Source organism: Lepidochelys olivacea (genome assembly GCF_965140295.1).
Source record: "Lepidochelys olivacea isolate rLepOli2 genome assembly, chromosome: 15".
NCBI classification, from domain to species: Eukaryota; Metazoa; Chordata; order Testudines; family Cheloniidae; genus Lepidochelys; species Lepidochelys olivacea.
In genome coordinates this window covers 10,717,230-10,741,800 of record NC_140425.1, presented here as the reverse complement: position 1 = coordinate 10,741,800, position 24,571 = coordinate 10,717,230, and the positions used below count along the sequence as shown (strand labels likewise).

Genomic DNA, 24,571 nt, shown 5'->3' with positions numbered 1-24,571 from the left:
ATGAAAATGAATGTTTTGCCAAGCATGGTCTTGTTTCAAAATATTTTTGTAATCATCCCAGATAAAACCCTCGCAGGAATACAGAGGAGACTGTTTGTTAGAATTTATATGGAATAAGGAAAGACTGAGTGCCGATACTTTGTACAGATCTTTAAACAGGATGGACTAGCTGTTCCAAATAGTCAATGGTACTAACATGCCAGCCAGCTCAAAGTAGTAGTGGATTGGTGATGCCCTAACCCAGCCAAACACCGGGTTTTTATTGAACAAGAAAATCGTGGCAATGCAAACCTCGCTGGGCTACCATGGATGATGATTTTTAAAAAAATCGTGTCCTCCAGAAGTTTATACTTACCCTTAACAAAGGCTACTCTGTGGTTTGGGGTAGAACTAGAGAGAAGTTCTTTTCCCTCACCAGTGACACTCTAACGAAGAGAGGGAAGAGCATCTTCGCAAGCAGGCTGGCTAACCTAGTGAGGAGGGCTTTAAACTTGGTTCACCGGGGGAAGGAGACCAAAGCCCTGAGGTAAGTGGGGACGTGGGATACCGGGAGGAGGCACAAGCAGGAGCGCGTGAGAGGGGAGGGCTCCTGCCTCATACTGAGAAAGAGGGGCGATCAGCAGGTTACCTCAAGTGCCTATATACAAATGCACGAAGCCTGGGAAACAAGCAGGGAGAACTGGAAGTCCTGGCACAGTCAAGGAATTATGATGTGATTGGAATAACAGAGACTTGGTGGGATAACTCACATAACTGGAGTACTGTCATGGATGGATATAAGCTGTTCAGGAAGGGTAGAAAAGGTGGGGGAGTTGCACTGTATGTAAGAGAGCAGTGTGACTGCTCAGAGCTCAAGTATGAAACTGCAGAAAAACCTCAGAGTCTCTGGATTAAGTTTAGAAGTGTGAGCAACAAGGGTGATGTCGTGGTGGGAGTCTGCTATGGACCAGCAGACCAGGGGGATGAGGTGGACGAGGCTTTCTTCCGGCAACTCACAGAAGTTACTAGATCGCAGGCCCTGGTTCTCATGGGAGACTTCAATCACCCTGATATCTGCTGGGAGAGCAATACAGCGGTGCACTGGCAATCCAGGAAGTTTTTGGAAAATGTAGGGGACGGTTTCCTGGTGCAAGTGCTGGAGGAACCAACTAGGGGCAGAGCTCTTCTTGACCTGCTGCTCACAAACTGGGAAGAATTAGTAGGGGAAGCAAAAGTGGGATGGGAACCTGGGAGGCAGTGACCATGAGATGGTCGAGTTCAGGATCCTAACACAAGGAAGAAAGGAGAGGAGCAGAATACAGACCCTGGACTTCAGAAAAGCAGACTTTGACTCCCTCAGGGAACTGATGGGCAAGATCCCCTGGGAGAATAACATGAGGGGGGAAAGGAGTCCTAGAGAGCTGGCTGTATTTTAAAGAATCCTTATTGAGGTTACAGGAACAAACCATCCCGATGTGTAGAAAGATTGGTAAATATGGCAGGCGACCAGCTTGGCTTAACAGTGAAATCCTTGCTGCTCTTAAATACAAAAAAAAAAAGCTTACAAGAAGTGGAAGATTGGACAAATGACCAGGGATGAGTATACAAATATTGCTTGGGCATTCAGGAGTGAAATCAGGAAGGCCAAATCACACCTGGAGTTGCAGCTAGCAAGAGATCTTAAGAGTAACAAGAAGGGTTTCTTCAGGTATGTTAGCAACAAGAAGAAAGTCAAAGAAAGTGTGGGCCCCTTACTGAATGAGGGAGGCAACCTAGTGACCTAGAATGTGGAAAAAGCTAATGTACTAAATGCTTTTTTTGCCTCTGTCTTTACGAACAAGGTCAGCTCCCAGACTACTGCACTGGGCAGCACAGCATGAGGAGGAGGTGACAGCCCTCTGTGGAGAAAGAAGTGGTTCGGGACTGTTTAGAAAAGCTGGACGTGCACAAGTCCATGGGGCCAGATGCATTGCATCCGAGAGTGCTAAAGGAATTGGCGGATGTGATTGCAGAGCCATTGGCCATTATCTTTGAAAACTCATGGCGATCAGGCGAGGTCCCAGATGACTGGAAAAAGGCTAATGTAGTGCCCATCTTTAAAAAAGGGAAGGAGGAGGATCCTGGGAACTACAGGCCAGTCAGCCTCACCTCAGTCCCCGGAAAAATCATGGAGCAGGTCCTCAAGGAATCAATTCTGAAGCACTTACTTGAGAAGAAAGTGATCAGGAATAGTCAGCATGGATTCACCAAGGGCAAGTCATGCCTGACTAATCTAATTGCCTTCTGTGACGAGATAACTGGCTCTGTGGATGAAGGGAAAGCAGTGAACATGTTGTTCCTTGACTTTAGCAAAGCTTTTGACACAGTCTCCCACAGTATTCTTGCCCGCAAGTTAAAGAAGTATGGGCTGGATGAATGGGACTATAAGGTGGATAGAAAGCTGGCTAGATCGTCGGGCTCAACGGGAAGTGATCAATGGCTCAATGTCTAGTTGGCAGCCGTATCAAGTGGAGTGCCCCAGGGGTTGGTCCTGGGGCCAGGTTTTGTTCAATATCTTCATAAATGATCTGGAGGATGGTGTGGATTGCACCCTCAGCAAGTTTGCAGATGACACTAAACTGGGAGGAGTGGTAGATACGCTGGAGGGTAGGGATAGGATACAGAGGGACCTAGACAAATTGGAGGATTGGGCCAAAAGAACTCTGATGAGGTTCAACAAGGACAAGTGCAGAGTCCTGCACTTAGGACGGAAGAATCCCATGCACTGCTACAGACTTGGGACCGAGCGACTAGGCAGCAGTTCTGCGGAAAAGGACCTAGGGGTTACAGTGTATGAGAAGTTGGATATGAGTCAACAGTGTGCCCTTGTTGCCAAGAAGGCCAATGGCATTTTGGGATGTATACGTAGGGGCATTGCCAGCAGATTGAGGGACGTGATCGTTCCCCTCTATTCCACATTGGTGAGGCCTCATCTGGAGTAGGGTGTCCAGTTTTGCGCCCCACACTGCCAGAAGGATGTGGAAAAATTGGAAAGCGTCCAGCAGAGGGCAACAAATGATTAGGGGTCTGGAACACATGACTTATGAGGAGAGGCTGAGGGAGCTGGGATTGTTTAGCCTGCAGAAGAGAAGAATGAGGGGGGATTTGATAGCTGCTTTCAACTACCTGAAAGGGGGTTCCAAAGAGGATGGATCTAGACTGTTCTCAGTGGTGACAGATGACATAACAAGGAGTAATGGTCTCAAGTTGCAGTGGGGGAGATTTAGGTTGGATATGAGGAAAAACTTTTTCACTATGAGGGTGGTGAAACACTGGAATGTGTTGCCTAGGGAGGTGGTGGAATCTCCTTCCCTAGAAGTTTTTAAGATCAGGCTTGACAAAGCCCTGGCTGGGACGATTTAGTTGGGGATCGGTCCTGCTTTGAGCAGGGGGTTGGACTGGATGACCTTCTGAGGTCCCTTCCAACCCTGATATTCTATGACACCCATTGTAAATAATCCAGATCTTAACCCAGATCACAAACTACAAAGCTTTAAAGACTGTGTGCCACGTTGGCTGGCTATTCAGTAAAGAAACTTCTCTAACTTAATTTTTTATCTCTAACTGGCCCATTCTTCCATGGTATCAGTATTTTCAAATGAGGCATTGTTTCTCAGTTTAGCTGTTTTATGCAGAAAGTTAACTTTAATAGAAGTAATGGTGTCTGGTCAGTTGGGAAACAAAAATTTTTTATATAACTAATTTATATCAATCTTTGCCGGCAGCTTTCCTAACAAAAAAAGTCTATGTAGGACATGCTGTGAAAAGGATCTGGATAGAAAGATTGCCCCAGAGGAATAGGATTTGATCTGGAAAAGAGGATCAGCAAGCCTCAGCCTGTAACGCAATCAAAATTTCTTTAAAATCCTGTTTCAATGGTACCTCATACCAGTCAGGTTAATGTATATGTATGTATAATATATGTATATGAAATATAGATTGAAGATAAATGTTTGAAAAATTGTGGTGAAAGTGCAGATTTCGTGCCTATATGGTGGACGTGTCCAGTCGTTGAAGACTACTGGTTTGTAATTCGTAACCAAAGGTTACAAAGTGTTGAATATTTATTACCTTTGGCAATCCTTCTTGGACTTCCTAGCGGAAATGGTCACACAAAAGGAAATGAAGAATTAACTTCTTATCGGCTCCGGCTACTAATAGCCTCTCATTAGAAAAAGGAAAACAACACAACCATAGAGGAATGGCTCAAAAAAATGAGGTTGTGGTTATGGAAAAATTAATGCACCAGTTACACCTCAGTCGGCGACAGTTCCTCAGATTTGTCACTTTAAAAGAATGGCTCAGGTTTGGGAATCTCCCTCACGTCCTCAGCTGTGAAGACTGATGCAAAGAATTCATTTAGTTTCTCCACAATGGCCTTAGTGTCCGTGAGTGCTCATTTAGCATCTCGATTTTCCAGTGGCCCCTTTGATGTTTTGCAAGCTTTCTGCTTCTGATTACTTTAAAATTTTTGCTATTACTTTCTGAGTCTTTGGGTAGCTGTTCTTCAAATTCTTTTTTGGCCTTCCTAATATTTTTATACTTCACTTGCCAGAGTTTATGCTCCTGTCTATTTTCCTCAATAGGATTTAACCTCCACTTTTTAAAGAATGCCTTTTCTCGTCTCATTGCTTCTTTTACTTTGTTGTTTAGCCATGATGGCACTTTTTTGGTCTCACTATGTCTTTTAATTTGGGGTATACATTTAATTTGAGCCTGTATTATGGTGTCTTTAAAAAATTTCCATGCAGCTTGCAGGGAGTTCACTTTTGGCACCGTGCCATTTAGTTACTGTTTAACTAACTTCCTCATTTTTGTGTAGTTCCCCTTCCTAGATAAGGTTTAAAACAAAAATTGAGCAGGTCGCTTTTAAATAGCAAAAGATCCGAGACAGCTTTGATCACGGTGCCAGGACTTTGCTTTTGTAGAGATTTCTTGCATTTGATGTTCCTGGTTGAGACATTAAATGGGAAATAAGACCCCATGTCCTATGCAGCACATTTGACCGAAATTAGGTGGCAGAGGATCTTGAACTATGCAGCACTGCCCTCCAAGCCCTCTGCTTATTACTTGTCTAAGTATTTTTATGCCCTCGATCATTGCCTGTCCCCTCTCTGCCTCTGAGTCAGTATATGTCAAGCAGGTCAATGTTTACTTTGATATTAACTTGTTATCGTATCCCAGATTTTCAGTGTTTAGTGTGCTTCAGGCTTTTGTAATGAAAATGCATAATGTTGCAGAAGCTATTAGGGGGATGCTGGGCAGGGGATAATTGAGGTATTTGACAGCTGCTGAGGTGTGTAAGCATTTGATACTGGAATGGGATGCATTTTCGCTTCCCCTGACCCTTTAAGACAAATCAGACTACTTAAGATGACTCTGGCCCCACTGAGTATCCCATTTTTGTAACGCATGTCTGGGTAATAGATTTTTCTAGAATAGTCTCACAAGGGCGATCTGGTAGTCTAGCAACAACAAGCTCCCACCATCTCAGAAACATTGTTTGGAATCCTGAACCCTTCTCCTGGCTCTCAACGGTTGTAAGGCTTATGAGTCCTAGCTCGTGCACTCGTTTCAGGGGCGTACCTCATGTTTTGCAACGCTGACCTTTCTGAGAAATTAGGAGTGATGTTTGTTGGCTTTGAAGGGACTATCTCCAGTCCTTCCGGCTAAGAGGCTAGTGACTATTAGTGGGCATTAAGGGTGCTTGTAATGAGAAACAACTCTGAAGGGCTCTTTAGCTCGGCAGTCTGGAGCAGACGCTGGTTTTTGAAGATTGGTTGCAGGGTGCTGGTTCCTCACTTTCACTTGCTAAACTGCAATAAAAGGCAGTTGATTTGTTAAATATTTTCCTAATATTACTTTTCCGGTAAGTAATTGCAGTAGTTGTCACATGCATGTTACATGATGCTGAATGGGACAGGAGGTAGTCTGTGCCGTGGTGGATAGATGGCAACTGGTCCAAAATCTGTAGCAAAATGTGGTTCACCTTATGGAAAAAGTTTTGAGAACCCTGATCTGAAGAGGAGCAGACATCTAGAATTGGGCACTTAGGGTCTATGGAGAAGATAGTTTTCTTTTCTTTTTTCTTTTAAAAGCTACTATAGACACTGTTTATAAACCTAGTTGTCTTTCTCTCCCTGCTGAAGGTTCTGGATATCCTGCAGCATGTTCAGGTGTTGGATCCATCCCAGCATGGGGCAGTAGGATATTTAGTTCAGCATACCTTAGAGCATATTGAACGCCGTAAGGAGGAAGTGGGACCTGAGGTGAAGCACCGTTCTGATGAGAAGCACAAAGATATCTGCTTTTCTATTGGGCTGGTCATGAAACACAAGAGGTAATCAACTCTGAACCTTTCAGTGTCCAAAAGATGAAGTGAGCTGTAGCTCACGAAAGCTTATGCTCAAATAAATTGGTTAGTCTCTAAGGTGCCACAAGTACTCCTTTTCTTTTTACTGTAACACTGTGTGCTCTTGTTTGTGTATGGAATAATGCATTCAGCTGCTTCCTTCTTGCTGCGATTGATCATCATTTTTATTACATGCTAAGGAAGGGTTAGAGAAGTGTCTGAGAAGGAACATACTGCCCCTATGTGTAGTTATTTATGTATCCTTTTAGAGATATGAAGCCTGACTTCTGTATACTTCGCTGTCCTTTGATGGATCGCAAGTGTGTTGTCCATTCTTTGCTTAGTAAGAGGACCATGAAGATGAGCCATCTGAACCCTAAGTGTTAATGTGTTGGCAGGGATTATATGGCTAAGCTCTTGGAATAGTACTGATAGCAATGAGTATATCGCATTGTTTCCTCTGTTCTTGCTCTTCTGTCCTCTTTGAAGGGACAGTGGGAAGGAACAAGAAAATCTTATACATCATCTTTCTCCCATAATATCTCTCCTCCTCCCCCTCCACCCCCCCCATTCACTGGAGACTTCATTTTTCTGCCTTTATTTTTGGGGGATGCAACCTGCTGGTGATGTGCTACTTCTGCTGCTTTTCTGGCCCGGTTCCTGATAAGTGCATGAGGAGCAGGTTTAAGGACAGACACAGTCACTTTGACTTCTCAGAGGGTACCACACAATCACGTATAACGCTAGAAAAATATAATAGGTTTTATGTTTCTGGAAACTCGTTGCCCAGAAATCCTAGGGTCACATGGCAGGAATAGACAATAATTGTCCCTCCCCATACAATGACTTCTAAACTGAGTGTTAAATGTAAGCTGCAGGTCAGTTTGCATTGTAATAGGTTTGATTGCAGTTTTAATATTTGACCAGAGCATAGCAACTAAATATGCTTTTTCCCCAAATTTACTCTTAGACTACATCTTTTCTCCTTCCCAATTCTTAATTTTTCTGTTTTACTGTAATTTCACTGTAGTTTTCAAATTCACTTTAATCTGTGCCACAAACTGTTTGTTTGTCTTTTAGTATTTAACTCATGATTTGTATTTGTCATTTGGGAGTTAGTTCGTTTGAAGGAAACTTGACGAGGTCCATAGTATGAATTTACCAAGGGTTATGGTGGATTCTCCATCACTGACCATTTTAAAATCCATACTGGATGGCTTTCTAAAAAATCTGCTATAGGAAATATTTTGGGAAAGTTCTATGGCGTGTGTTTTATACAGGAGGTCAGACTAGATGATCACAGTGGTCCCTATGTGCTTATATGACAGCAAGGTGTTTGTTACCAAGGAAGGTGGGATTGGGGGCAGTATACGTGAACTACATACCTGAGGCTCTTACAAGGTTGTACTTCACCCTTTAGAAATTCTTGTAACCTAATTCTGCATAAAAAACTTCTTTATTGGAATTTTGCCCTTGGGCTTACAAGTTGTGGCATGATCCCATATGACCATTTGCTGCAAAGTAAGATTTATGGTGTATGGGCTGTGAGCTAGTAGATGCTGTCCTGCTCTGGGCATTCAAATACTATGGTGAAGGATAGGCTGGGACTGATCAGCCATTGAGGAAATGGAAAGAAGGTGTTGTCATCTCTGAAGTGATTTGGATGGGTGTGAGGCAAGAACCATGGTGAAAATGATTACTGGTTTATCAGCAGAGATGGGGAGAGAATGGCTGTTTGTGTTCAGTTAAACAAATGTGAGTTTGCTTTATTATTCAAAATATTTTCTTTGACCACGGAGTTAAAGTACGGGATGACTGTTCCAATTCCGTCCCATACGAAGGAATATTGTAAAAGGATCTCTTTGAACAAGTCTTCCACTTGCAGTCCCATGCTCAGGTGGATTGGATTAGAATTGGCACCATGAGAACTCCATTAATCTTTTGTTCTCAGAATTACTCTTTATTTGCTGTGTCTTCGGTTTGAGGGTAGAACATGAATTTCTTAATCTACTTCAGTCAATGGTGTTCTTTATACAGAATCTCTCCCAGGAGCTCATGAGTGCCAGCATGCAGATCCCATACCCTTTAGTGGTAGTCTTCCTCTCTCAAGAAGAGTATCTAGCTGTGCACCTTTCCAAGATTTTGATTAATTTTTTTAATACTTCTAATTAGATACGGCTATAACTGTGTCATCTATGGCTGGGATCCCACCTGCATGATGGGACAAGAATGGATTAGAAATATGAATGTCCATAGCCTACCTCATGGCCCCCATCAACCTTTTTACAATGTGCTGGTGGAGGATGGATCCTGCAGATACGCTGCTCAAGGTGAGCAAATAAATCAGCCTGTAGATGTGATACGTGTGCATTTCATTTATTTGTACATGTGTGGTATATCAGATCTGTTCTGCTTACTATTTGAACAATGTTAATATTTACGCTAAAGTTATATGGATATTAAAACACTAGGGATTATTGTTTAAACAGATTAATATGTACTCTGAAAATCAAGATTAAAGCAAGAAGGAAACTGATATTCAAATCTTAAATTGACCTACCTTGCTTCTGAACACCCCCATAACTTCTCAATGAGATCAGTACTACTAGGAATGAACTGAAAAGTTAACTTCAGTTTAACTTGCCACCCTCCAATTTTATTTTGAAATACCTTTAATAGTTTACATGATAAGAAAACACTGCTGAAAACTTTGATTGCTGTGTTTGGAAGAATAGATCCAACTTTTACTTAAATCTGAAAATTATTTGGTAGTATTACAGTTGATGCAATTCTGTAAGGGGCCTCAGAACAGTCTGAACACGTAGCAGGTGAGCTTCATTGTCTAAACAGAATATGTTAAGGATGTAACCTAGTGAGGAGGGCTTTAAACTAGGTTCACCAGGGGAAGGAGACCAAAGCTCTGAGGTAAGTGGGGAAGTGGGACACGGGGAGGAAGCACAAGCAGGAGGGCGCAAGAGGGGAGGGCTCCTGCCTCATACTGAGAAAGCGGGACGATCAGCGAGTTACCTTAAGTGCCTATACACAAATGCAAGAAGCCTGGGAAACAAGCAGGGAGATCTGGAAGTCCTGGCACAGTCAAGGAATTATGGTGTGACTGGAATAACAGAGACTTGGTGGGATAACTCACGTGACTGGAGTACTGTCATGGATGGATATAAGCTGTTCAGGAAGGGCAGAAAAGGTGAGGGAGTTGCACTGTATGTAAGGGTATATCTACACTACGAAATTACTCCGATTTTACAGAAGTCAATTTTTGGGAACAGATTGTACAAAGTCGAGTGCATGCATCCATACTAAGCACATTAATTCAGCTTTGTGCATCCACAGTACTGTGGCAAGTGTCGACGTTCCAAGTGGTGTACTGTGGGTAGCTATCCCGCAGTCCCCGCTGCCCATTGGAATTCTGGGCTGAGCTCCCAATGCCTGATGGAGCCAAAAATTTGTTGCGGGTGATTATGGGTAAATGTCGTCAGTCAACCCTCCCTCCATGAAAGCAACGGCAGACAATCATTTTGCGCCCTTTTCCTTGGATTCCCCAAGCAGACGCCATAACAGGGCAAGCATGGAGCCTGTTCAGTTCATCACAGCAGTTATGACCATTGTAAACACCTCACGCATTATTGTGCAGTTTATGCAGAACCAGAACCTGAAAAACCAGGTGAGGAGGCTACAGCAGCATGGTGACGAGAGTGATGAGGACATGGACACAGATTTCTCTCAAACCACGGTCCCCGGCAATTTAGAGATCATGGTGTTAATGGGGCAGGCTCATGCCGTGGAATACCGATTCTGGGCCCGGGAAACAATCACAGACTGGTGGGACCGCATAGTGTTGCAGGTTTGGGATGATTCCCAGTGGCTCCGAAACTTTCGCATGCGTAAGGGCAGCTTCATGGAACTTAGTGACTTGCTTTCCCCTGCCCTGAAGCACAAGAATACCAAGATGAGAGCAGCCCTCACAGTTCAAAAGCGAGTGGCAATAGCCCTGTGGAAGCTACCAGTCAGTCAGTAATCAATTTGGAGTGGGCAACTCTACTGTGGGGGTTGCTGTGATGCAAGTAGCCAACGCAATCATTGAGCTGCTGCTATCAAAGGTAGTGACTCTGTAGATGTCTTTGTTGCAATGGGATTCCCTAACTGTGGTGGGGCTATAGACAGAGCGCATAATCCTATCTTGGCACTGGAGAACCAGGGCAGCCAGTACATAAACCGTAAGAGGTACTGCTCAATGGTGCTGCAAGCACTGGTGGATCACAAGGGATGTTTCACCAGCATCAACGTGGGATGGCCGGGAAAGGTTCATGACGCTCGCATCTTCAGGAACTCTGGTCTGTTTAAACGGCTGCAGGAAGGGATTTACTTCCTAGACCAGAAAATTACTGTTGAGGATGTTGAAATGCCTATAGTTATGCTTAGGGACCCAGCCTACCCCTTAATGCCCTGGCTTATGAAGCCATACACAGGCACCCTGGACAGTAGTAAGGAGCTGTTCAACTATAGGCTGAGCAAGCGCAGAATGGTGGTAGAGTGTGCATTTGGATGTTTAAAGGGTCGCTGGCGCAGTTTACTGACTCGCTATGACCTCGGTGAAACCAGTATTCCCATTGTTCTTGCTGCTTGCTGTGTGCTCCACAAGCACTCTGTGAGAGTAAGGGGGAGAAGTTTATGGCGGAGTGGGACGTTGAGACAAATCACCTGGCCACTGAATACATGCAGCCAGACACCAGGGCGATTAGAAGAACACAGCAGGAACCACTGTGCATCAGAGAAGCTTTGAAAACTAGTTTCATGACTGGCCAGGGTACCGTGAGACACTTCTGTTGGTTTCTCCTTGATGAAAACCTGCCCCCTTGATTGACTCTAATTCCCTGTAAGCAACCCACCCTCCCCGCTTCTATCACAGCTTGCTTGCAAAGGAAATAAAGTCATTATCGTTTAAAAACCACGTATTCTTTATTAATTGATTATAAAAATAGAGAGAGAACTCACAAAGTAGACCAGGTGGGGTGTGGGAGGAGGAAAGGAAAAGGCCACTTCAAAACTTGTTGAATGACAGCCTTCTGTTGCTTGGGCTGTCCACTGGGGTGGAGTGGTTGGGTGCTCGGAGCCTCCTCTCCTCCCCCCCGCCCACGTTCTTGGGCGTCTGGGTGAGGAGGCTATGGAACTTGGGGAGGAGGGAGGGCGGTTAAACAGGGGCTGCAGCTGCAGTCTGTAATCCTGCTGCCGTTCCTGAACCTCCACCAGATGCCGGAGCATGTCCGTTTGATCCCACAGTAGCTCCAGCGTTGCATCCTGCCTTCTCTGATCTTCCTGCTGCCACCTCTCATCTCGATCATCCCTCCTGTCCTCACGTTCATTGGCCGCTTTCGTATACTGTGCTACTGTGTCCTTCCACACGTTCTGCTGAGCTCTGTTAGTGCCGGACGACTGCATGCGCTTAGAGAACATTTCATCGCACGTGCATTTTTTTTCACCGCCTTATCTGAAATAGCCTTTGGGACGGAGGAGGAAGGCTTGAAACATTTGCAGCTGCGGGAGGGAAAAAAAGGGAGTGAAGTATTTAAAAAGATATATTTCGCAGAACAACAGCTATACTCTTTCACGGTGAACAACACTATTCACATTACATAGCACGTGTGATTTTGGTACAAGGTCGCATTCTGCATCTTATATTGAGTGCCTGCGGCTTTGGTGTTAGAGATCACACACGCAGTGCCGGGCAACAGAATTCGGCTTGCAGGCGGCCATGGTAAGCCATGGTCTTTTGGCTTCTGCAACCTTCATAACAGCAGCGCCCTCCTTTCCCATACAAGCAAAGCCCGTTGAGTTGGCCATTTAGTGCTCTGGTTTTTGTGTTAACATGCAGCAGCAGAAACCAAACTAACCCCCCCAACCATCCAGTTCCCTGTGATGATCGCTTTACCCCCTGCTAGCCAAATGCGAACAGCTCAATGCTAATGTCCTCCCACCACCACTTCGCTAACTGCGGGGAGTTAGTCTTTTCAACCACAGGCAAACAGCCCAGTAGGAACGGCCACCTCTGAATGTCCCTTAATTAAATTCCCCTATTTCAACCAGGTTACCATGAACGATATCGCTCTCTGAGGATAACACAGAGAGAGAAAGAACGGATGTTACTTGAATGCCAGCAAACACCGGGACCATACGCTGCCAGGCTTTGTCATGCAGTGATACCAGATTACTTGCTGCTGGCATGGTGTGGTAAAGTGTTCTACCATGGAGGACAGAATAAGGCTGCTCTCCCCAGAAACCTTCTGCAAAGGCTTTTAGAGTACCTCCAGGAGAGCTTCATGGAGTTGTCCCTGGAGCATTTCCGCTCCATCCCCAGACACGTTAACAGACTTTTCCAGTAGCTGTACTGGCCAAAAATGCATCTCAAGTCCTCAGGGCAAATGAATCATTAAAAAATGCTTGCTTTTAAAACATGTATTATATTTTAATGAGTACACTCACCAGAGGTCCCTTCTCCAGCTTGGTTGGGTTGGGAGGGTGTTTCAGTCAGGGTGATAAAAAGATCCTGGCTGTCGGGGAGAACGATGTGCTGCGTGCTCTCCCCAAGCTCGTCGTGCTCCTCATCTTCCCCGTCCGCAAAATCCTCAGGCATGATGGAAAGTAACCCATCATCGGAGTCCACAGATAAGGGTGGGGTAATGGTGGCGGCCCCCCCTAGAATTGCATGCAGCTTAGCATAGAAGTGGCATGTCTGGGGCTTTGTCCTGGAGCATCCGTGTGATTCTTTGGTTTTCTGGTACGCTTGTCTGAGGCTCCTTAAGTTTCACGTGGCACTGTGTTGCGTCCCTGCTGTAGCCTCTGTCCTTCATGGCCTTGGAGATTTTTTGAAATGTTTTGGCATTTCGTCTTTTGGAACGTAGTTCTGATAGCACGGATTCCTCTCCCCATACAGTGATCAGATCCAGTACCTCCTGTTCGGTCCATGCTGGAGCTCTTTTTCGATTCTGGGACTGCATGGTCACCTGTGCTCATGAGCTCACCTGGCCAAACAGGAAATGAGTCAAAAGTTCCCAGGGCTTTTCCTGTACACCTGGCCAGTACATCCAAGTTCAGAGCGCTGTCCAGAGCGGTCACAATGGTGCACTGTGGGATAGCTCCTGGAGGCCAATAACATCGAATTGCGTCCACACTAACCCTAATTCAAAACGGCGATGTCGATTTCAGCACTAATCCCCTCAGGGAGGAGTACAGAAATCGATGTTAAGAGCCCTTTATGTTGACAAAAATGGCTTCTTTGTGTGGACGGGTACAGGGTTAATTTGATTTAACGCTGCTAAAATCAGCATAAACTCATAGCGTAGACCAGGCCTAAGAGAGCAGTATGAATGCTCAGAGCGCCGGTATGAAACTGCAGAAAAACATGAGTCTCTGGATTAAGTTGAGAAGTGTGAGCAACAAGGGTGATGTTGTGGTGGGAGTCTGCTATAGACTACCAGACCAGGGGGATGAGGTAGACGAGGCTTTCTTCCGGCAACTAACGGAAGTTACTAGATCGCAGGCCCTGGTTCTCATGGGAGACTTCAGTCACCCTGATATCTTCTGGAAGAGCAATACAGCGGTGCACATACAATCCAAGATGTTTTTGGAAAGTGTAGGGGACAGTTTCCTGGTGCAAGTGCTGGAGGAACCAACTAGGAGCAGAGCTCTTCTTGACCTACTGCTCCCAAACTGGGAAGAATTAGTAGGGAAAGCAAAAGTGGATGGGAACCTGGGAGGCAGTCACCCTGAGACAGTAGAGTTCAGGATCATAGAATCATAGAATATCAGGGTTGGAAGGGACCCCAGAAGGTCATCTAGTCCAACCCCCTGCTCAAAGCAGGACCAATTCCCAGTTAAATCATCCCAGCCAGGGCTTTGTCAAGCCTGACCTTAAAAACCTCTAAGGAAGGAGATTCTACCACCTCCCTAGGTAACTCATTCCAGTGTTTCACCACCCTCTTAGTGAAAAAGTTTTTCCTAATATCCAATCTAAACCTCCCCCACTGCAACTTGAGACCATTACTCCTCGTTCTGTCATCTGCTACCATTGAGAACAGTCTAGAGCCATCCTCTTTGGAACCCCCTTTCAGGTAGTTGAAAGCAGCTATCAAATCCCCCCTCATTCTTCTCTCCTGCAGGCTAAACAATCCCAGCTCCCTCAGCCTCTCCTCATAAGTCATGTGTTCCAGTCCCCTAATCATTTTTGTTGCCCTTCGCTGGACTCTCTCCAATTTATCCACATCCTTCTTCAAGTGTGGGGCCCAAAACTGGACACAGTACTCCAGATGAGGCCTCACCAATGTTGAATAGAGGGGAACGATCATGTCCCTCGATCTGCTCGCTATGCCCCTACTTATACATCCCAAAATGCCATTGGCCTTCTTGGCAACAAGGGCACACTGCTGACTCATATCCAGCTTCTCGTCCACTGTCACCCCTAGGTCCTTTTCCGCAGAACTGCTGCCTAGCCATTCGGTCCCTAGTCTGTAGCTGTGCATTGGGTTCTTCCGTCCTAAGTGCAGGACCCTGCACTTATCCTGACACAAGGAAGAAAGGAGAGCAGCAGAATACGGATCCTGGACTTGAGAAAAGCAGCCTGACTCCCTCGGGGAACTGATGGGCAGGATCCCCTGAGAGAATAACATGAGGGGGAAAGGAGTCCAGGAGAGCTGGCTGTATTTTAAAGAATCCTTATTGAGGTTACAGGAACAAACCATCCCGATGTGTAGAAAGAATAGTAAATATGGCAGGCGACCAGTTTGGCTTAACAGTGAAATCCTTGCTGATCTTAAACACAAAAAAGAATGGACAAATGACTAAGGAGGAGTATAAAAATATTGCTCAGGCATGCAGGAGTGAAATCAGGAAGGCCAAATCACACCTGGAGTTGCAGCTAGCAAGAGATGTTAAGAGTAACAAGAGGGGTTTCTTCAAGTATGTTAGCAACAAGAAGAAAGTCAAAGAAAGTGTGGGCCCCTTACTGAATGAGGGAGGCAACCTAGTGACAGAGGATGTGGAAAAAGCTAATGTCCGTAATGCTTTTTTTGCCTCTGTCTTCACGAACAAGGTCAGCTCCCAGACTACTGCACTGGGCAGCACAGCATGGGGAGGAGGTGACCAGCCCTCTGTGAAGAAAGAAGTGATTTGGGACTATTTAGAAAAGCTGGATGAGCACAAGTCCATGGGGCTGGATGCGCTGCATCCGAGAGTGCTAAAGGAGCTGGCGAATGTGATTGCAGAGCCATTGGCCATTATCTTTGAAAACTCATGGCCGTCGGGGGAGGTCCCGGAAGACTGGAAAAAGGCTAATGTAGTGCCTATCTTTAAAAAAGGGAAGGAGGAGGATCCTGGGAACTACAGGCCAGTCAGCCTCACCTCAGTCCCTGGAAAATCATGGAGCAGATCCTCAAGGAATCAATTATGAAGCACTTAGAGGAGAGGAAAGTGATCAGGAACAGTCAGCATGGATTCACCAAGGGCAAGTCATGCCTGACTAATCTAATTGCCTTCTATGAGGAGATAATTGGCTCTGTGGATGAAGGTAAAGCAGTGGACGTGTTATTCCTTGACTTTAGCAAAGCTTTTGTTACGGTCTCCCACAATATTCTTGCCAGCAAGTTAAAGAAGTATGGGCTGGATGAATGGACTATAAGGTGGATAGAAAACTGGTTAGATCGTCGGGCTTAACGGGTAGTGATCAATAGCTCCATGTCTAGTTGTCAGCCGGTATCAAGCGGAGTGCCCCAAGAGTCGGTCTTGGGGCTGGTTTTGTTCAATATCTTCTTTAATGATCTGGAGGATGGCGTGGACTGCACCGTCAGCAAGTTTGCAGATGACACTAAACTGGGAGGAGTGGTAGATACGCTGGAGGGTAGGGATAGGATACAGAGGGACCTAGACAAATGAGAGGATTGGGCCAAAAGAAATCTCATGACGCTCAACAAGGACAAGTGCAGAGTCCTGCACTTAGGATGGAAGAATCCTATGCTCCGCTACAGACTAGGGACTGAGTGGCTAGGCAGCAATTCTGCAGAAAAGGACCTAGGAGTTACAATGGACAAGAAGCTGGATATGAGTCAATAGTGTGCCCTTGTTGCCAAGAAGGCTAACAGCATTTTGGGCTGTATAAGTAGGGGCATTGCCAGCAGATGGAGGGACGTGATCGTTCCCCTCTATTCGACATTAGTGAGGCCTCATCTGGAGTAGTGTGTCCAGTTTTGGGCCCCATGCTACAAGAAGGATGTGGAAAAATTGGAAAGCGTCCAGCGGAGGGCAACAAAAATGATGAGGGGACTGGAACACATGACTTATGAGGAGAGGCTGAGGGAACTGGGATTATTTAGTCTGCAGGAGAGAAGAATGAGGGGGGATTTGATAGCTGCTTTCAGCTACCTGAAAGGGGGTTCCAAAGAGGATGGATCAAGACTGTTCTCAGTGGTGACAGATGACAGAACAAGGAGTAATGGTCTCAAGTTGCAGTGGGTGAGGTCTAGGTTGGATATTAGGAAACACTATTTCACTAGGAGGGTGGTGAAGCACTGGAATGGGTTACCTAGGGAGGTGGTGGAATCTCCTTCCTTTGAGATTTTTAAGGTCCAGCTTGTCAGAGCCCTGGCTGGGATGATTCAGTGTTGGATTGGCCCTGCTTTGTGCAGGGGGTTGGACTAGATGACCACCTGAGGTCCCTTCTGTTACACTTCCAACCCTGATATTCTATGATGGAATTTCAGCCTTAACCCTGAATTTTTTGGCTTTTGTGAGGATTTTTTTTCTTGTTTTTGTCAGGTTTCTAAGGAGATTTGGTCAAAAATCAGGAGTAAAGTCATTGTGTAATGGAAGGTTTCATTTTTATGATCACTATGCCTTTTATAGAAATTGTTCTGGCCATTTTTAATGCACTGTACTATATAAAAAAATAAATCTGGTGGTGGTCCGAACACAGGAATATTGAGTGCTAGGAACTCCTGCATTCTGATCCTTCCTGTGACACTAACTTCCCCTTTGATCTTGGGCAGATTACTTCACTTGCCTTCCTCTCACTCTCTATAAAATGGGGACAATACCTTCATCACAGGGGTGTTACAAAGATTGATTAAATGTTTCTGAAGCACTTTGATTATGAAAATTTATTTTGACTGAATATGGTTCAGCTTTCACTAGAGGGTGCTGTCTAACATAGTTTGCAGTACAGTACATGAGGGTAAGTTTAAAAATTAAATGTAAAGGTCAGATACACTTGTAGGTGTAAAATACAGGGAGATTAGTGGTTCTAGATTTCCCCAAATATTTTACTTTGCACTTGGTAGTCCAAAAATAAGTAGTATTTGGGATTCTTGAATCTGTGCCTCTGCCCCAATGCTTGTGTGTTTATGAAGCAGACTTTTTGGAAGGTCCTGCTTTTTCTAAGAAATGACATTTTCTTCTCTCTGCACACATTATTAGGATGAGAATAAAATATCTTCCCCAGTATCTTACTATATGTGTTATATTCTCATCTGTTTCCCTTTTTGTAATCTAAATTAGTAACTGTAGTACTGGCTGGTCGCAGAGCCCAAGTTCTCATCTTTAGTGAGTTCCAGGGGTTTTGGTTCTGGAGCACAATCTCGTATGCTACAGTTGTTTTGTCCTTACTTTCCATCCCATATCTCACCCATGCTTCCTGTCCCTTCCAAACTCTGTGCAGGTCACTTTTTGCTTGTTGCATCAATTTCAGTTTTGTGCTTTGGAGAGAGTGTGGGATTTTGAGGGGGAGAATTTCAAACAAATATGTTTGTTTTTTAAAGTTTTAACAGTTGCGATTTATATGGTTTGGGTCACAATTAACTACTAAATGCATTACCAATAATTCTAAGTGATTTTCACCATATTGCTTGTGAAAGATCAGTTTAATTGTAGCTAGTTTCAGAGCTAGGGATGGATGGATTGTTCCTAAGCAGTGATCTCAGCATCCTCCCCAAGAACTATAAATAAGCTAAACAGTGCTGTGCATAGCTTGTATTCACCCGTATTCCAGTTGCTGCCAAGTATACATTACATCATTCAAGACCTCCACAGGGATCATACACCTGAGAGTCACTAATGGCCACTGCACAGCAATGCTGCTTTACACAAATGAGAGCTTTTTCTCTGACAGAATAAACGAGTAGTCATTTGGTTCATCTTCTTACTGTAGCACCATTGCTTCTGATCTTACTTTAATCTCTGTGTGTGCAATGATTAAATGGTCATGTTTTAAAAATAGGAAAGAACATGAAAATACTGTGGTGGTAAGGAGTAAACGTTTACTTCTGATAGGACTGCTATTCCAGAAAATTTGAATTTTAAATGCTAATCTCTGTGTGCTAGACGTAGCTCAAATCCCAGCAGGTCCTCGGGAGCCTTCAAGGGGGAAGATACAGTTCTTCCTTTGTGCATGTTTGAGACAACTGACTTTTCCTTTGCTCTTCAAACAATTTGGCAGTTTGTAAGGACCTCTTCTGGGAATTGGCTTCCTGACTGTGGGAGTTAGAGCCCAGTTGTGTAGCTTCTACATAGATGGAGTGCCGATAGGATTGGGCCCTAATTCCCAGATGTCCTTGTTCTCTCTTCAATATGAACCATTCCCTTCTCTTCTGCATAGTGAACTGATATCCATTAATGACTTCACAGCAACAGCCGGTTGGCATTCCGACATTCTAGTTTAATTCCCGCGGGTCTCTTCTCAGGCATGGTAGTTTGGTGGTAGTATAAAAATATATCCGCTCTGCTCAGAAAACTAAGCAGGCAAAACCCTCAAACAGAAGCCTGACTAACTGAAGGCAGAGACAAATAGCTTCTTCATTGCTGGGCATTAGTGTGCTGATAACTGCTTTTTCTTCTCCCTACAGAGAACTTGGAATATAACTTGGAGCCTAATGAAATCCCTCACCCTGATATCGGCCGCTATTTTTCAGAATTTACAGGCACTCACTACCTGGCAAATGCAGAGCTGGAGATGAGGTATCCTGAGGATTTGGAACTTACTTGTGCAGCCGTCCAAAAGATCTACAGTACAGTCAAGGAATGAGCGTAACTGGATCACAAGGACAGAAGAGAGTTTATCACAGCTGCTGCTGTGTCCTCTTTGTGGACAGTATTATGGAAGCCAATTTTCACAATGATCTTCAGGCTTATGCCCCAGGAATTGCATCACACTTCGTAACCTGTAATAGTCCAATACCCACTCAGTCACCATCTGCCAACACTAGTCAATTAATTTGGGATCCATTGGTATTCCAGACAAGGCATACTTTGATTGTCACTTCAAGATAATGAATGAAGTGTATTATCCCCTTGAGTGCTTGCATTTACCACTCATGTGTTTATGATCTATTTTTCATATTTAGGATCTGAGCATGTTACGACTCTAGCTGGAGTCTGGAGTAATCCCATGTTATGGATAAGGAGATTGATCATACTTGCAGTATTTTTTTTATATGTATATATTCTGTGTATGTGGTAGTTTTAAGGTCTCTCTGAAGTTCCACAATAGCTTCCTCGATTCTGACTTTCCTCTTACCCTGACAACGATTGGTGTTGCTAGCATTCCGGTGCTGAAATGGCTTGTCAGCCTTGGCAGTGGCATGGCAACTTTCTCGAACAAGAATCATGAGACACCGTATGATGGTGAGTTCAGCAGTAACTTAAATGGACCTCCTCCGTGTAATGCTTCCACCTGTTACGAACACATCGTTACAGAAAATAAGATCCTGGCAATTTTCTCGCCCCAATAAACTTCTTGTTGGGACCCTGATTCCTACCTGTACTTTTTCTTCCATTATGTCCCCTTCATGGTGTTGAATTTGTGATATGGTCATACATGTATTTTTCTACATGTCTCCTCTTACCCGGCTGAAACTGTTAAAACTTTGTAGTTTGCTAGTAGGACCACCATCTTGTGATGGCAAACTGCTGAAGTCTTTATTTAGTGAGCTGCCGTTATCTATACTGTCAGATTGCGATTGTGCCATGAAAGCCAATAGACACCAGCATCTGGCAAACAAGACATAAAGACCTTATTTCCTATATCGTGATGCCTTCTCTCTTTTGATCAAAAGAAAACTGCCCTTTGGAGGGGGTTAAAAGGGTTAACTATTTGTCCAAATTCTGACTTCTGCAAGGGAGGTGCTTCAGAAACTGAGGACACTTGAATTGTAATGGGGCTGCCACTGTAGAGTCTGCAAAGCCTAGAAAAATAGTACATGGTTATGTTCTTTTAGGGTTACATAAGAATTGGATGTGAAGTTGCAAAGTATTTACAAAGATATTGAATATCTACAGTACTTTAGTTTCTAAATTAATAACTCTAGGCAGGCTGCAGTCATTGTTTCTAATTACTGAAGTTACTATGTGCTGTACTTACATAGTTATAGAGAGAAGACTTAGAGTAAGATGAAATCCTTATTCTTTTAACATTTTAAATGTCTCTGTGCACTAACGTGCACCTTTCTTTTTAAGATAATCATTGATTTGCACGCAGTCTTGTGTAAATATTTAACAAGCAACAGTAAAGTTGTCGTGATCTGCAAGTTCCTCAACGCTTTAGAGAGGCAGCAGAAAAAAACCTAATAGTGCTAATAAAAAGAAAAGAATAAAATTACGCTACAATAAATTTTCTGATAATCCCAGCTGAATTGAAGGGGGATTTAGGTACAAAATTGTCACTGATTTGAGAGCAATGTAGCTAAATCCCTGTGCAAACTCTGCAAACTTCAAACTAAACTCCAAATCTCTGTCTCTAAGGGGTTGAAAATGTAATTTTTAGGGCCTATCCTGTAAAATTGCCCATGCTTGGAGGGACTCTGCTAGTTGAGTAAACGAGGGAACACTGCCCTCAGTTTTAATTTCTAGGCTGTTGTGCATCTGACTCTTAAACATCTAGTAGAAAGAGGCGGATGACTAGGAGTCAGGATTTCCAGGTTCCCAGCTCTTCCACTACCCACTGTGTGGCCTTGGGCAAGTGACTTCTCTCTGCCTCACTTTATCTGCAGAATGGATGGTCTAATATTTACCTATAGTACCTCCCAAGGGTGTTTTGCAAATGGTTGGAATGCGCTTTGAAATCCTCTGCTGAAAGGTGCTTTATAAATGCAAACTCTTATTCTGTTATTGAATATCAATGGTACACGTGCAATTAAACTCGTACACAAGCTCTGGTCACATAGGAGTTTATTTCAGCAGCGTGTTTCAGTGTGACTTGGTTTTCTTTTGCTTTCAAAGGTAACATTAAAACAAAAATTTAACCTCAAGTTATAACTGTAAATATGTATTGAGACACATTTTAAATATATGCTATAATTTAGTGATATGAAATGAGCTCTAAAGTAGCCCATACAGCCTGTTTGTGTACATTTTTATTTGGGCACTTATATATTTTTTTAGAAAGTGGATTTTGGAAAGTGTAGAAGATCTTTTTATATACACACAAAGCATGAAAAAATACCTCCTCCCACCCCACTCTCCTGCTGGTAATAGCTTATATAAAGTGATCACTCTCCTTACAATGTGTATGATAATCAAGTTGGGCCATTTCCAGCACAAATCCAGGGTTTAACAAGAACGTCGGGGGGGTGGGTAGGAAAAAACAAGGGGAAATAGGTTACCTTGCCTAATGACTTAGCCACTCCCAGTCTCTATTCAAGCCTAAGTTAATTGTATCAAATTTGCAAATGAATTCCAATTCAACAGTTTCTCGCTGGAGTCTGGATTTGAAGTTTTTTGTTGTAATATAGCAACTTTCATGTCTGTAATCGCGTGACCAGAGAGATTGAAGTGTTCTCCGACTGATTTATGAATGTTATAATTCTTGACGTCTGATTTGTGTCCATTTATTCTTTTACGTAGAGACTGTCCAGTTTGACCAATGTACATGGCAGAGGGGCGTTGCTGGCACATGATGGCATATATCACATTGGAGAGTGGGGTGGGAGGAGGTATTTTTTCATGCTTTGTGTGTATATAAAAAGATCTTCTACACTTTCCACAGTATGCATCCAATGAAGTGAGCTGTGGCTCACGAAAGCTTATGCTCAAATAAATTGGTTAGTCTCTAAGGTGCCACAAGTACTCCTTTTCTTTTTGCGAATACAGACTAACACGGCTGTTACTCTGAAACCTATAAAATGCTTGGTGCTGAATTCTCTGATTTACTCTTGTATTGATTTATCTGATGGGACAGGGCACTGGATACCTCAGTTCTGGATGCTAGTACTCAAATTGCTATGTAACTTTTACTTCATGGTACATGAGGATGATAGCGAGTGGATCTGGGGGATGTTGAGACTTGCCTGCAATGGCCTTGATTCTTGCCAATGTTTCACTTGTACAACACTGAAACGTAGCATTACATATCTCTCTTATAATGGATAAGGAATGTCCAATACCTAATGATCCGCGTGTTTCTCTAGGTGCTCTGATTTTTCCCAATTTGTATTTTTCCTGAATTTTTTTTTATTCAACGTGCGGACAACTTTTCCCCCCATGTCCTGTGGCCCTTATGACTTGGAAAATCCCAATAAAATAAATAATTGATTAAAAATTTGGCTATTTGTTTTTCGTCTAAAGCAGACCACCTACCATGTTACAAACCAAGAGGCTTGTGGGGTTTTAAAACAGATCACAAAGGGCTGTTAGGAACATTTTTAAGGGTAAAGAATGCCATAGGTAAGATATGCCCCAAGAGTTTTCAGAAATAGAAGAAACCATATGGTATGCTTCTTTTTACATTCTCTGGTATGTCTGATTAGGCATATAAAATAGGTTTTTCTACAACGTGGACAGGAGTTCCATTTTAACATTAAGCTCAGTTTTCTAAAGCATATGCCTTAGACCCTAAAAACAAAGCAGCTTACTAGTGTCCATGGCTGGCCTTAAGTACCAGAAAATCTAGTAACTACACGGGCTCTCTTGCTTCTAGATTCCTTGTAGAATCCTCAGCAATTTTGTCTTGATGTTGTGTTTTGAGTTCTTTCCTCCCTCACCCAACCTGCTACAATTGTGCACAAAGTCCAATTCCCTCTTCTAGCACTGGGACTGAAGGCAGGAATGGGAAAGCCAAGCTTCTGGCTATTGCTTATGGCTCTCCAAAACTCTTAACGCCATCCTTGCTGATTTCTCCAATTTGTTGCATTTATCTTCTTGACTTGGCAACCATACTTTTCTGAAATAGCCCTTACGGAGCTGAACTATGCTAATATTCATTTTTAAAAATCATTTGCATCGGGAGCAAGACACTTAAGCTGGGGAGGGACCATGCACTCTTCTTATTGCTGCTTTTTCCTACAGGTAAGTAGATGGACGATTTGCTTAACAAATGTAAATTAAAATTGTTTGAAAAAAAATCTCAGGGTAGAGGAGCAAATACATTAGTGGAGATCAGTGAGTGCTTTATGAATAGTTTTGATGCCTTTTTCCATCCCACTCCTTCCCAAACAGAGCTAGTCACAATGATTTGCATTTGTCCCTTTTGGACTGCATGACTGTAATTCACTGCGGGGTGGAAGTAATGTTCCAGTTGTCCAGAATGTGGCAGCTAGCCTTCCTGCTGTGAATAGCTGCCACGGAATGCTTGTCTCTTGTGCTCCAGATCCCGCTTCTGGCTCTTAGGGCTTGTCACTTTTATGGAGTTTTGCACTGAAATAGCTACAACAGTACAAGTTCCCAATGTAGACACCTTGTACTGGGATGAAGTGTTCGCAAGCAGAGTAACTTGTACCAGTCCAAGTCCTGCTTTACACTGGTGTAACACATCTAAGGTTGGGGGTTTGCACTGGTGTAAAAATCCCTAATGTATGCAACCCCCAAATGGTATCAGCAATCATGTCTCAATCCAGGACCATCTGCTCTTCTGGTATGACCCAGCTGTAGAACAAACTTCCTAAGGGAGATCAGATCGATCCAGTATCTGACCACTGTTAGGCACAATGTAATACCCTTCATTTTGGGAGCGCTTTCCCATTGTAACCAGAATAGTGGAGGTCTATTGGTGGCATATCTTTAGAACAGGCTCCTGTGCCAGGGAAGGACAAAGAGCCAGAAGACTCCATGAAATCTACCAAGGAGTACGATTTCCTCCTTTAACAATGTGGCTGCATGGTAGCTGACGGCTGACAGGTTTAGGCTCTTTGATGCATCTCTCGCTGATACATGTCT

At 43.8% G+C, this 24,571-nt stretch overlaps 1 protein-coding gene across 2 annotated transcripts in view; it reads left to right on the top strand.

Annotated features, from left to right (window-relative positions):
• FBXO21 (F-box protein 21) overlaps nucleotides 1-22,958 on the top strand; it is a 44,356-nt gene extending 21,398 nt beyond the window's left edge. For both annotated transcript variants that reach the window (XM_084648806.1, XM_084648805.1), the window contains exons 10-12: nucleotides 6,168-6,358; nucleotides 8,543-8,700; nucleotides 19,270-22,958. In XM_084648806.1, the coding sequence (XP_084504932.1) occupies nucleotides 6,168-6,358; nucleotides 8,543-8,700; nucleotides 19,270-19,448 (528 nt within the window). In that variant the 3' untranslated portion in view covers nucleotides 19,449-22,958. The remainder of the gene's footprint in view (nucleotides 1-6,167; nucleotides 6,359-8,542; nucleotides 8,701-19,269) is intronic.
• Nucleotides 22,959-24,571: the final 1,613 nt, after the last annotated feature.